General features: G+C 38.8%; 1 protein-coding gene across 5 annotated transcripts in view; it reads left to right on the top strand.

Annotated features, from left to right (window-relative positions):
• LOC131029578 (biotin--protein ligase 1, chloroplastic) overlaps nt 1-13706 on the top strand; it is a 132588-nt gene that overhangs the window by 34022 nt on the left and 84860 nt on the right. For 3 of the 5 annotated variants that reach the window (XM_057960115.2, XM_057960106.2, XM_057960131.2), the window contains 4 exons: nt 375-799; nt 2212-2467; nt 2765-2826; nt 2929-3077. In XM_057960115.2, the coding sequence (XP_057816098.1) occupies nt 375-799; nt 2212-2467; nt 2765-2826; nt 2929-3077 (892 nt within the window). The remainder of the gene's footprint in view (nt 1-374; nt 800-2211; nt 2468-2764; nt 2827-2928; nt 3078-13706) is intronic. The other 2 variants (XM_057960137.2, XM_057960147.2) reach the window with 1 other exon arrangement.

The raw sequence follows: 13706 nt of genomic DNA on the forward strand, positions 1-13706 counted from the left end.
GATTGATAGTATCCTGGAATATCATAGATGAATATAAATCCTGATAAGTTGCCCCTTTCACTTTTTTTTATTTTTATTTTGGTGATACCTTTTGGTTAGATACATGTTATTGAAATGGCAAAGACCATCTTTGCTAGATCCTGATTGGATTTCTAGTTGTGGATGGCACATAGTAAAGTTGATCTCTTACCCAACTCTTGCCACATACTATTGTACAACATGTCTTGAGTTGTGTCCTGGTCTATTTATTACATAGATTAGGATTATTGAAGTCTTCTTCTTCTATGTGTGAAGATACATTTTGTATTCGTGTGAAGTTGCGTTTTAGAACTTAATGATTGTTTAAAACTTATACTTTTGCTGGTATTCTGCAGCTGGGTTCTCAAGAGTAACCATTCATGCAGAGGAGATAGGCTATTGAGTTTGAACTGGATCAGAGTCTCTCCACAAATTGTGCATGTTTCCCCTCTACTTTCTGTATCATTATCAGTTTCGAAAGACACAGCAACCTTTTTCTTCACTTGGCCTTGGAAGTTTAACCTTTGTGAAAACTTTTGGAAAGGTGATAGAAGAATGGAAATTAGAGAAACATCTGCAATCGATATGCATTTATGCAACAGAGGCAACAGCATTGCTTCAGGAATTTGTCAATCCAATGATGGTCTTCTAGAGAGCACTTGCAATACAGACACCTGTCAAGTAGAGGGTGTCTCATCTCCAAAAGAAGGATGCACTAGAAGACAGTATCAGCTAGAGAAATCAAGTTCTGAAGCTCCATCTGATAATGTTTCTTCAGCAGGTGGATGCATATTTCTTCTTTGTTCCATTTGCTTCAGATTCTCAGGGTCCACCGTAAGAGTTTGAAAGTTGTTCTTCCTTTTTTTGAACTTTAAACAAAGTGATTTCAATAAACTAATAATATAATATCCTTTTTGGTAGTGTAAGCTTGATATATTTTCCCTCTATACTAGATGCTTGCTGTTAAACTGGAGCCTGGAGTGTATTGTACATTTTGTTTGGAACATGAGAAGTTATTATTTTTATTTTACCATCAATGCCAATCAATTTAGGAAGCAATTTATTCAAAATATATTGTTATCCACATTAGTACTGGAATTAATTTATCTAATGAGAGGCTATTTAAGTTATACCCAATTGGTAAGCGATTGTGATGATACTTTTTAAAGTAGAATAATAGATCCATGTCCAGTGTTATTTATATATTGTAAATTAAATATTAATGTATTTAATGCAAAGTCCAACTGAGCCAGGTTACTCATTTCCTTTGCTTTCTCCTTGTTAATCACCAAATCTTCTGTAAACCTGAACTCAAGAAGAATTTCTCACAAGGTCATCTGGTAAGAGGCATCTATATTCAGTTTCCAGCTATTGGGGTAAAGCTCAGGATTTATGTGGCTGTCTCATTCTGGTCGACGTCCCACCCATCAACTTGTTGATTAGGGGATATCTCACCTGTCCTGGTTATGGCTGAATTTCCTGAAGAAGTTTCTAGAGGAGGTATGTTTTCCTACAAAAAGACAAAAGTAGATGCTATTGTGTCTGGACTCTGGAGTCTTAACCCATAATACCTTGTTATCCTGGTTACTGTACCTAGAAACTTTAGTGACTTGCCTTTCTGGAAACTTATTCTTGCATTTCCATCCCCTCAAGTTTATATTGGTATATACGATTTCAAAAATATTGTATATTTAAGGCTAGATTTTGGGAAAGAGTTTGTTGAAGAGATTGCTATGAATTATTTTATTGGTTTGTTTGAATAGATGTAGGATTTGTACAGTGTAATTCTTTTTTAAAAATCCCTACCACAAATTTCCGAGATGTAGGGAGTTATATTTCTCACCCGATTTCACGTGCAGACCCTTCTGCTAAGTGACTTAGATGATTTATGGAAGAATATTGTATATATTTGTACAGAGTAATTCTTTTTTAAAAATCCCTACCACAAATTTCCGAGATGTAGGGAGTTATATTTCTCACCCGATTTCACGTGCAGACCCTTCTGCTAAGTGACTTAGATGATTTATGGAAGAATATTGTATATATAAGACCAGTTTTCTGAACAAATTTTGTTAAGGAGGATGCTACAAATTACCATGCTGGTTTTTTTTAATATAAATTTTTGTATCCTATAATGCTTATCCATGAAAGACTAAAAGTTAATATCTGCAATCATTATGTTGTGATATGCAGAAAATTCCATTTCTCTCATGATTGCACATGCAGACTCTTCTGTTGAGTTACAATACATTGAAGCACTCAAACAAGAGAATGGCTTGAAGCTTCCCAATACAGAGGTAGTCGTAACAGCAAGGTCTCTGGAACACATAACATCTTATCATGAGTTCTTTGACATAGACTTGTACATGAATAATCTCTCAACAAACCAGTTTGGAAGGCTTCTTATTTGGTCCCCACGTTTGCCTTCGACTCACACCTTGCTTTCTCAGTGAGTATAGTATTCTAGATTGTTCTTACATTTGGTTTTTGTTGGGCTATTGTGTAGCACTTGCCTATTCTATGAGAAATATGAATGCCATTCTAAATGTTGCTTTTCTAATGGCTATGCATCATGTAGTGGAATGTAAATGATCCTTGCAAGTCAGTTGTCATGTGAACCTAACATAGCTAGAATATATAAACCAAGGATTGGTATACCTGTAAATATGTATATTTTGCAAGTTAGTTTGTGTATTACTATGTATGCTTTTGAATCATAAACAGCCTAATTTTTGATACTGAGCAGAAACTTCCATGCTTTTCCTCTTGGCACTGCATGTGTGGCAGATACCCAGTTTCAGGGCAAAGGTATGGATTCTGAGCAGGAAGAAACTAAGTAAATTGATTCTAACTGTTTTGATCTATTATCTGAATGGAATTTCTTTTGATATGCTCCAAATTCAAGTACAGGTCGTGTAAACAATTTGTGGGAATCTCCTGTGGGCTGTATGATGTTTTCCTTTACCCTAGCAATGGAGAATGGTCGTGTATTGCCACTTCTTCAATATGTTGTTTCTCTTGCAGTGATTGAAGCAATTGAGAGAGTGTGTGAAACAAAGGTGATTCTGCCTCTTTTCTTCCTGTTTTGGTTATACATACACAGAATTTTATGCATAAACTGTTGTTTCACTTGTCAATGGTCCTGAGATAGTTTCACAGAAATGAGAAATATCAAATATCCAGTGGCCCTGAAGTAGCCTGATATTTTTTTGGCCCAAAATATTTTCACTGGTATAAGATTTGTATGCCATTCATGGAAGTGGCATGTTATCTATCATTAATTCTAAATTCTTTAAAAAATTCATCAGATAAAAATGTAAAAGAAGGTAATTACGAAAGTTTGATCTTTAGCAGCTTGTTCAACTACAGAATCATGATACTTGTGCAAATGTGATATTTGAAGGAAGTTGAGAAGTAGTAGTCATTTAAATTTAGAAATACATATAGATAAATATGATGCTATATGAAATTTGTGGCTGTCTAGATACCTTTGACAGTCATTGTTCACTTTTACTTCTTGTAGTTATTGTGGATACAGGTATTCTCCGCTAGAAGATTCTCATGAGGGGCAATGTTTACTGCATGGTTGTAGGAAAAACAGAAAGAAAGAAATTACAGTAATGTCCACTATTGAACAAAAATGGTTAAGTGGATTTCAAAATACCATCAGTTACAATAGTATAAGACTGAGAGTAATGAAATACCTAAGAGCAAAAGTGGCCAAAAGGAAAACAGTGAAGTAACTAAAAAGGAACACTTCAATCAAGATTATCAAGAGCTGATGGATGCCTATATTGAAGCCTGGTTTAGATATTCATGAATGAAACATCAGAATCAAATCTCAGGACACAGAGCCTGGCAGCATCAAGCAAAGCCAAAGGGCTGGCAAGATCATTATTGACCACTATGAAAGAGTGGATGCATGATCATAGAAAATGCACAAATTTTTCCCTATCAATAGCTGTTCAAGGGTCTCTCACCCGTATTAGGTAGCTCCTAAATATTGCCCTAATAATTGAAAGGATTTCTTTAATCAAGATGGCTAGCAAACAGTGGGCATGGTTGAATACGTTTGAAACACATCTTTCTTGTTTCAACAATAATACTGTCTTCCATTATCTTGAATCCATAGTTGATGACTTAGAGATTTATATTTGTTTCTTTTAGGGCTGTAATTGAATCATTCTACCATGCTAGTCACTGATATCTACAATCCTTTGATTTCCAATTTTAAGATTAGGAGTATTGCCATTTACTATTGGAGTTATTTTTTCATCCCCACAAGCCTATGAATCACTTGCAAGCAAAACACCTATCACATCTGAAGAGAAAAAACCATGATTGACGCTATGCAACCTTGAGAGAGATTGATCCAATGAGGAATCTGATATGTAGATTAAAATGTAATTGAATTGGATAGATTACAAATTTACAATGAATGAATTATTTGCTTTATAGAAAGCAAGAGAGACCTAATCTAAATTTAGCTCAAAGAACTAAAGATTAGCTCAACTAAGTGATTTTAATCTATTATTAACCTAATCTAATATAACATAAAAAACATCTAAGTTTAGCTTAAGGGAATAAAGCAATTAAAGGACCTAATTAATTAAATAATTAGATAATGTCCTAAGGAAAAGCTAATGATGAATGCAAAATGCAAGCATGAATGGGTTCCGACAACAAGGCTTGATTAGGTACCCATGTCCAAACAAGACAACTCTCACAAACAGAGAAAAGGAGGAAACCCAGTGGGAGAAAACTCCTCTCCAAAAGAGAGAAAAATAATGAAAAACAGTACATGTAACTAAGCATGAAGGACTCAACATGTCCCCCCAAGTGCTGAATCTATCACAATAGTACAATGAATGCCCCCCCCCAATAAGAGAGAGAAAATGAGGATGGGAATCCCCCAAATGAAGTAGCTCCTATGCCAATGGTAAATGCCCAAAGGCAGAACACAATCTGCTGCCTGCAAACAACATTTCTCCCCTTAGGAAGAAACAAATCCACTGGAGATATGAGAAGCCGCCCCCACTAAAGAAACTCTTTTCTGATTCAAGCACTTTGGACCAAACATTATAGGCCTGGATGATCCCATGACCTTTGAGTCATTAACTCCCCAAATAGGATTAAAGTTGACATGAATGTTTTCAATTATGCACAACATAATGTACACATTTTTAACATAAATCTCAGTCAATTTACAGCCAGAGGTCCATGAAATCTTTTGCCAAAAACAATTTTCATAGTTCCTCTACACAATCAGGTAATTACTTCCACCATCAGCCTTTGTTAAAGAAAATGCTCTTTTCTGAGGGTTAGGAATATCAAATCCAATCTTGAGGACATGCCAAGGGATAACGCCATTTTCATTAATGATTTGACAAAAAGTATGTATACCTTTATTATATCCTTATAGGGCAAAGCCCCCTTTGTTAAGCAAGATGCTTGCCATTTATTTTAATAGACCACCATATAGGCCTGAGCATAAAGGACCTTTGCTAATATTATTCACATCCTACACAAGCCTTCTAGATGAGCTAAATATGAAAGATCCACTAGTATGGTTTTTAAACTTCCCAAACTTAAGATCCACTTGGCTGAGGCATTTCCAATTAGGATTAGACTTCTGGAAACCCCCAGAAATATTATGCCTCACAAGTACTTTTAAGGCTCATAACGATTACTGATTAAGGCTTTAAGGACTCATTTCATTGCCAAAGAAATACCTTGCATATATGAACTTTACACCCCAATTTTCTAGGCCTGTAGCACCACTCCTAGCTTATCACATGGCTCCTTTTACAATCTTTCCATCAGACCACCCAAAGGCTCCAGTTTGCTTTCAAACTGCCTCATATGAGAAAAACAAACCAGTCAAGCAAAGGAGAAATAAATAGAAAAGGAAGAGAAAACCTTTGGGCAAACTTGAAAATTTCTAGCAACTGCAATTAAATTAGTATGCCACTTACTCATCTTCTCCACCATATTTCCCATTACCCAGCTCACATAGGCTTTAAAGAGGGGTTCAAAGCAAAAGGCCTGCCAATATACCTCGCTTATTTGAACCACCCCACTCCCAACCATCTTTGACAAATCATCAAGAGGATGTCTTTCCAACTTAAGATAATAGGTTTGTGTACAACTATTTTGGACCATGAAGCATTGCAATAGCTTCCTAACATTTTCTGCATGTTTTTAAAATTTTCTTGTAACACAGGAAACAAAGCAGTGTCATCAGCAAATTGTCATTCAAACAAACTTTCATTGTTTGGGAGAGTGAAACTCTTAAAGGTGAGCCTTAAACAAGAATGCCTTCAAACATAGTGTAAAGCTTTAGTAACAATAACAAGAGGGAGTGTGCTAGGGTACATCCTTGCCTAATAGACCTTTGAAGCTCAATACACCTTGTTGTGCGTTATGCACACACACCCCTGTCTCGGACAGGGGACCCCCTCATCTTTGTTTGTAGTATGCTCAATCAAGAGAGAAGGCATGCGATTGAAACTGCGTGAGATCATTAGGACCGAAATGAAGATGCACTAATGGCAAATGTTGAGGGTTTGCAGTATAAGCTTGACTCTGCCCAAACGCCTTTAAATGCCTAGTGTCTAAACCCATTTTGTGAAGAAAGAAAAAAAAAGAAGACGAAAATCGCGCATTTTTGTTTAAATTCTTGAGTTTCTCACAAAATGAAGGAAAATTGCATTTAGGAGTTTGGCATTTTGTTTAAAAAGTGCACAAAACCAAAGCCCGAGCCATAGGAAGTTCGCTCATTCACCCCTGAAATCACAAGTTCACTAGTCGAAAGTGAATGAAAATGGAAATTCAGCATTTTGCGTGGTTTTGCAAAAGTGATCAAAATCTGCAAATCGCCCAGACATCCTGCGAAAAGGAGCTCGGCAAAATGAAGTCACGTATGCCTCTACCCCTGCAAGCCGCGAAAATACCGAATTTGCCCCATGTGAATTTTTAGTGCTGAATAACAGAGGCGTATAAACAAATGTTTGGCATATTTTGTAAGGAAAGCACAGTGCGGAAAAACGCTTCCCTAATGTCAATTTGCAGGGGAAACAAGACTAGTGTGTTTTATTACTTTACAGAATACTAAGATTAGCATATACAAAACAGAGACAATGTCAAAATTCAAACATACACAGAGATAAACACCATGAATTTACGTGGGAAACCCTTTCGGGAAAAAACCCACCACCGACAACAAGATCACTTTATTCTCAGCAAAGAAACTTTACAATAAAGTCTATTATCACAGCACAGATGTTCACTCTGATCACTTCGGTTACACACCACAGTATACGGCTTATCATCCGAACAACAGCCATGTTCGAGTCTCCTCTTGGCTTCATATACATTTTCATGTCGACCGTTCAACTGTCAGTTTGCACCAATCGGTTAGACATCTAACTGTCTGTGTCGGTTTACATTCGTGAGAAAACAATTATCCCACATGCATCTAGGAATTGAACCGGTTCATATTCAAAAACCTCGGCTCAGACAAGTCGACTCCATCGGGTATCGAGAAGACAAACAATCAGCTATCCTGAACGTCCGATCTTTCTCTTTGCGCTCCGCCACGTGGCACCCCCTGATTGGTTTCGGGTCCCTGCTTTGACATCTTAGCACGACCTTACTATCCGCCCAAAATTCTTCTTTATCATTGGGTTGCGATGGAAAGTTTCACGAGCGATTTCCCATCGCGACCTAGCGACCACCGTCGGATCTTCTGCGATCGCCGTCCGATCATTTCAATCTGCTCGGCCTTTAATTCGCCTTAGCTGCACTCCTGCCGGCTCCCACCACTTGGTCGCCATGTTGCGAGGAATATACTAACGAGCAGTTTCCCATCGCGACACAACGACCATCGTTGGATCAACCTTGATCGTCGTTCGATCATCTCCGATCTGCACGACCCTTATCTCGCCTGGACCGCTTACTTATGCCGGGCCCCACCATGGTCGCCAAGTCGCAGGAAATAACATACGTGCATCTTTCCATAACGGTAAAGCGATGACCATTGGATTAGGATCTAAACTGCAAGTCTTTTATCCTTTTGTCCATCCGATAACCGATGCTACCCCGATGACCGAAGACAACTTCGTCGGGTCATTGGGATGACTTCAAACTTGCTACTTCGAGCTCCGATATGTCGAGTTCATCGGCAAAGGATATACCGATAGAGTTCACAGATTTTCTTCACACTGTTTCATCGACCAGAGTTAACTTGATTAGTATGAACAAAGGTCAAGTGAATTAGAGGCATAATTCCAACAAACTCCCACTTGAGCGAGGAATTCACTGGACTGCTTGGGCACTTTCCAAACATTATAGAGAGGGATGGGTACTGAGACCCATCGAGTTAGAACACCACCTGAACTTGTGAGAGCTCATCGGTTTTGTTAATGCGTCCACAACATTTTCTTGAGTGTCTACCTTGTTCAGATTAACCTTTCCATCTTCTACCATGTCACGCACAAAATGGAATTGCACATCTATATGTTTAGACCTGGCATGGTATGTAGGATTATTCACTAAACATATAGCACTCTGACTGTCACTTCGCACTTCAACCTGCCCTGCATCAAAACCAATATCTGTACTCAAACGCCTGAGCCAAACAACTTCTTTACAAGCATGTGTGGCTGCCATGTACTTTGCCTCTGTAGTGGACAAAGCGACTACAGACTGTCGCTTGCTCATCCAACTTATTGCTCCACCATTCAGAACCAGAACGTATCCACTGGTGGATCTTCTGCTGTCAATGTCCCCTGCCCAATCAGAATCTACATAACCACAAATGCTGAGAGTTCTCTTTGAATCATTTAGATTACCATGATAACATAATGCAAAGTCTGAAGTACCCTTCAGATATCTGAAAACTATCTTTACAGCATCCCAATGTGGTCTTCCTGGGTTTGACATAAATCTGCTTAATACTCCCACTGGTTGGGCAATGTCTGGCCTTGTACAAACCATTGCATACATCAAGCTGCAATAGCACTTGCATAAGGTATACTCTTCATGTCATCTATCTCCTCTGGAGATTTTAGACTGTCATGCACAGACAGTTGCTTACTTGCAAAATAGGAACAACCTGTTGTTTACAGTCAGACATATTAAACTTATCAAGAACACTAGTGATGTATTTTCTCTGGCTAAGCCAGAGTTTTCTCTTAGACCTGTCCCTCTTGATTTCCATTCCCAGAATGTAGTTTGCTGACCCCAAATCTTTCATTTCGAACTTTAAGGATAATTGGGACTTCAAGTCTGAGATCATACCTTTGTTATTTCCAAGGAACAACATGTCGTCAACATACAAAGCAATAACAAGGATCTTATCATCTTCAACCTTGTACTACATACGATGATCTGCTTTTGATCTCACAAATCCCAAGGACAACACAAATGTATCATATTTTTGATACCACATTCTAGGAGACTGTTTCAAACCATAAAGATACTTCTTTAGTTTACATACCAAATGTTCTTTACCCTTTTTCACAAAGTGCTCAGGCTGGGACATATAGATTTCTTCTTCAAGGTCCCCATGAAGAAATGCTGTTTTCACATCCATTTGCTCGACTTCCCAATCATATGCAGCTGCAAGTGACAAAAGAAATCTAATAGATGTCAGCTTAGCTACAGGAGAGAAAATTTCTCCATAGTCAATACCTTCCTTTTGAGAATACCCCTTCGCGACCAATCTGGCCTTGTACTTGTCAATGCTGCCATCTGGACCATACTTCCTTTTGAAAACCCATTTATAGTCCACCGACTTTCTGCCTTTAGGCAAGGATACCAGATTCCATGTTCCATTCTTGTCCAAAGATTTCATTTCATCATTCATGGCTTCCAACCAAGAATTTGAATCTGATATCCATGGCTTCTTTTATAGTCCTAGGTTCATCAGCATCAGCAAGTAAAGCATAGGCACAATTTACATTCAACATTGAAAAATTATACCTATCTAGGATAAACCTATCAGGTTGTCGCCTCTCTCGTGTGGATCTTCTTAACACTTGTGCTAAGGCTTCATTTTGTTCTTCTTCTGAACTTTCAAAGCTACTTGAACTCTCTTCATTCTCATCTTCAGGTACATCTGGAGTTGTCACTTCTTCTCCTAGTGGAAATTCAATCACATCCTTCTCTTTTTCCTTCTCTGTTGGTTTATCTATAGACATAGGTTTCAGCTTTCGGAAGATGACACTTCTGCTGTACACAACCTTTTCAGTCTCAGGATTCCAAAGCTTGTATCCTTTAACTCCAACTCCATATCCAATGAAAATACATTTGACTGCTTTGTTATCCAATTTAGATCTTTTAACATAGGCACATGTGCATATGCCTCTGAACCAAACACACAAATGTGTCTTAGAGAAGGTTTCTTACTAGACCATGCTTCCATAGGTGTCTTGTCTACTAACGCTGCTGTAGGTGACCAGTTCAACAGGTAACATGTTGTAGCAACTGCTTCTACCCAAAACTTCTGTTCCAGTCCAACACTACTCAACATGCTTCTTGCTTTCTCCATTAGAGACCGATTCAACCTTTCAGCAATTCCATTTTGTTGTGGAGTATAAGGCGTAGTTCTATGTCTTTTAATTCCATGGTCTACATAGTACTTGTCAAAATCTATATTGCAATACTCACCACCATTATCAGTTCTTAAACATTTTATTCTCCTTCCAGTTTGATTTTCAACCAAGTTTTTAAATTCCTTAAACCGACTGAACACTTCTGACTTACTATTCATAAAATAAACAAATGTCCTTCTCGAATAATCATCAACAAAGGATACATAGTACTTTGATTTAGACAAAGAAGGTACATCCACTGGACCAAACACATCAGAATGCACATAGTTCAGAATGTTAGAAGATTTATGAGGACTTGAATAAAATTGAACACAGTTTTGTTTTCCGTATATGCAATGTTCACAGAAATCAAACTCAAGGTTACAATCAGTAAGTCCTACCAGATTTTACTCTTTAAAATTTTCAAACCTTTTTCACCAATGTGACCAAGCCTATAATGCCAGAGCATTGTCTTTTCTACAGGAAGTTTAGCTTCCATAGAATTTACATCATATGTCAACTCGGTAGTTCTATCAGATTTCTTAGTAACTATATTACAACACACAGGTTCAACATTTAACTTGTACAGTGTACCAATGCGTTCACCCTTAGCCAAACTAATAGACCCTCTAGTCATCTTACAACCACCAGACACAAATGTTACCTGGACTCCAACATCATTCAGCTTGCTTACAGAAAGTAGGTTTCTTGCCAAACCTGGTATGTGCAGAACTCCATTGATTCCCTTTATTCTCCCATCATGAAATTGGATTTTAATTCTTCCTCTCCCAACAATCTCCAGTGTCGAGTCACTTGCTAAGTACACCTTCCCACTAGCATACGGTTCATTCTTTGAGAACCACTCCTTGTGAGATGTCATATGGAAAGATGCCCCTGAGTCAATCAACCACACATTGTCAGAAGCAGGCACTGCCAGAATTGCTACAAAGGCGTCTGCATTACTGTGACAAGATTCATTATCAGAAGAGTTCTTTCTCTTCTTCTCCTCTTTGCAGTCTTTTCGAATATGACCCTTTTGTCCACAGTTCCAACATTTCACCTTAGACTTCTTTCCAGGAGACTTGGACCTCTCTTGAGACTCGGACTTGGACTTCTTCCCTTTCTTCTTGTCTTTGTCCTTTGGTCTGCCTCGAACAGAGAGTGCATCTTTTGTCGTCTTAGAAGACTTCTTTCTCATTTCTTTTGACAAAAGAGTATTGACCACAGTATCCATCTTGAACTGGGTCATAGTACTACCAATGGCCATCACCAAATGTTCCCAAGAATCTGGCAATGAGCATAGCAACAACATGCAACATTCTTCTTCTTGAATAGCCACACCGACTAATGTCAATTGAGTGAGAACCATGTTAAACGCATTCAAATGATCTGCCAAGGGTGTTCCTGCATCCATTTTCAGAGAATATAACTTCTTCCTAAGGAAGAGTTTATTCACCAAGGTTTTGCCTTGATAGATGTCTCCTAACTTCTTCCACAAATCACTTGCAGTCTTCTCCTCATGTATGTTCAACAGAACTGAGTCTGCAAGGCTTAGTCTTATGAGTCCTCTGGCTTTCCGGTTTGCTAAATCCCAATCTTCTTGCCTCATGCCTGAAGGTTTCTGTCCACTCACTGCAATCCAAAATTCACGGTCAACCAGCAGGTCCTCAATTTTAAGTTTCCATAGCTCAAAATTGGAGCCATTGAACTTCTCAATATCCATTCTTCTAGAAGTGCTTGCCATCTTAATCTGTAAACAAGTAGACACACTAACAGACTCCTACTGAAAAAAATTAACACAAAAAACCAACCCTACCCACAAGGATAACACAACTGGCCAGGATCTGATACTATTTGTAAGGAAAGCACAGTGCGGAAAAACGCTTCCCTAATGTCAATTTGCAGGGGAAACAAGACTAGTGTGTTTTATTACTTTACAAAATACTAAGATTAGCATATACGAAACAAAGACAAGAATTCAAACATACATAGAGATAAACACCATGAATTTACATGGGAAACCCTTTCAGGAAAAAACCCACCACTGACAACAAGATCACTTTATTCTCAACAAAGAAACTTTACAATAAAGTTTGTTATCACAGCACAGATGTTCACTCTGATCACTTCGGTTACACACCACAGTATACGGCTTATCATCAGAACAACAACCATGTTTGAATCTCCTCTTGGCTTCATATACATTTTCATGTCGACCGTTCAACTGTCAGTTTGCACCAATCGGTTAGACATCTAACTGTTTGCGTTGGTCTGCATTCGTGGGAAAACAATTATCCCACATGCATCCAAGAATCGAACCGGTTCGTATTCAAAAACTCCGGCTTAGACAAGTCGACTCCATCGGGTATCGGGAAGACAAACAATCAGCTATCTTGAACGTCCGATCTTTCTCTCTGCGCTCCGCCATGTGGCACCCCCTGATTGGTTCCGGGTCCCTGCTCTGACATCTTAGCACGACCTTACTATCCGCCCGAAATTCTTCTTTGTCGCTGGGTCGCGATGGAAAGTCTCACAAGCGATTTCCCATCGCGACCTAGCGACCACCATCGGATCTTCTGCGATCGCTTTCCGATCATTTTGATCTGCTCAGCCTTTAATTCGCCTTAGCCGCTCTCTTGTCGGGTCCCACCACTTGGTCGCCATGTCGCGAGGAATATACTAACGAGCAGTTTCCCATCTCAACATAACGACCACCGTTGGATCAACTTTGATCGCCGTTCGATCATCTCCGATTTGCACGATATCTCGCCTGGACCGCTTACTTATGCCGAGCCCCACCATGGTCGCCAAGTCGCAAGAAATAACATACGTGCATCTTTCCATAACGGTAAAGCGATGACCGTTGGATCAGGATCTAAACTGCAAGTCTTTTATCCTTTCGTCCATCTGATAACCGATGCTACCCCGATGACCGAAGACAACTTCGTCGGGTCATCGGGATGACTTCAAACCTGCTACTCCGAGCTCCGATATGTCGAGTTCATCGGCAAAGGATATATCGATAGAGTTCACAGATTTTCTTCACATTGTTTCATCGGCTAGAGTTAACCTGATCAGTATGAACAAAGGTCA

This window comes from Cryptomeria japonica, chromosome 10 (assembly GCF_030272615.1).
Source record: "Cryptomeria japonica chromosome 10, Sugi_1.0, whole genome shotgun sequence".
NCBI classification, from domain to species: domain Eukaryota; kingdom Viridiplantae; phylum Streptophyta; class Pinopsida; order Cupressales; family Cupressaceae; genus Cryptomeria; species Cryptomeria japonica.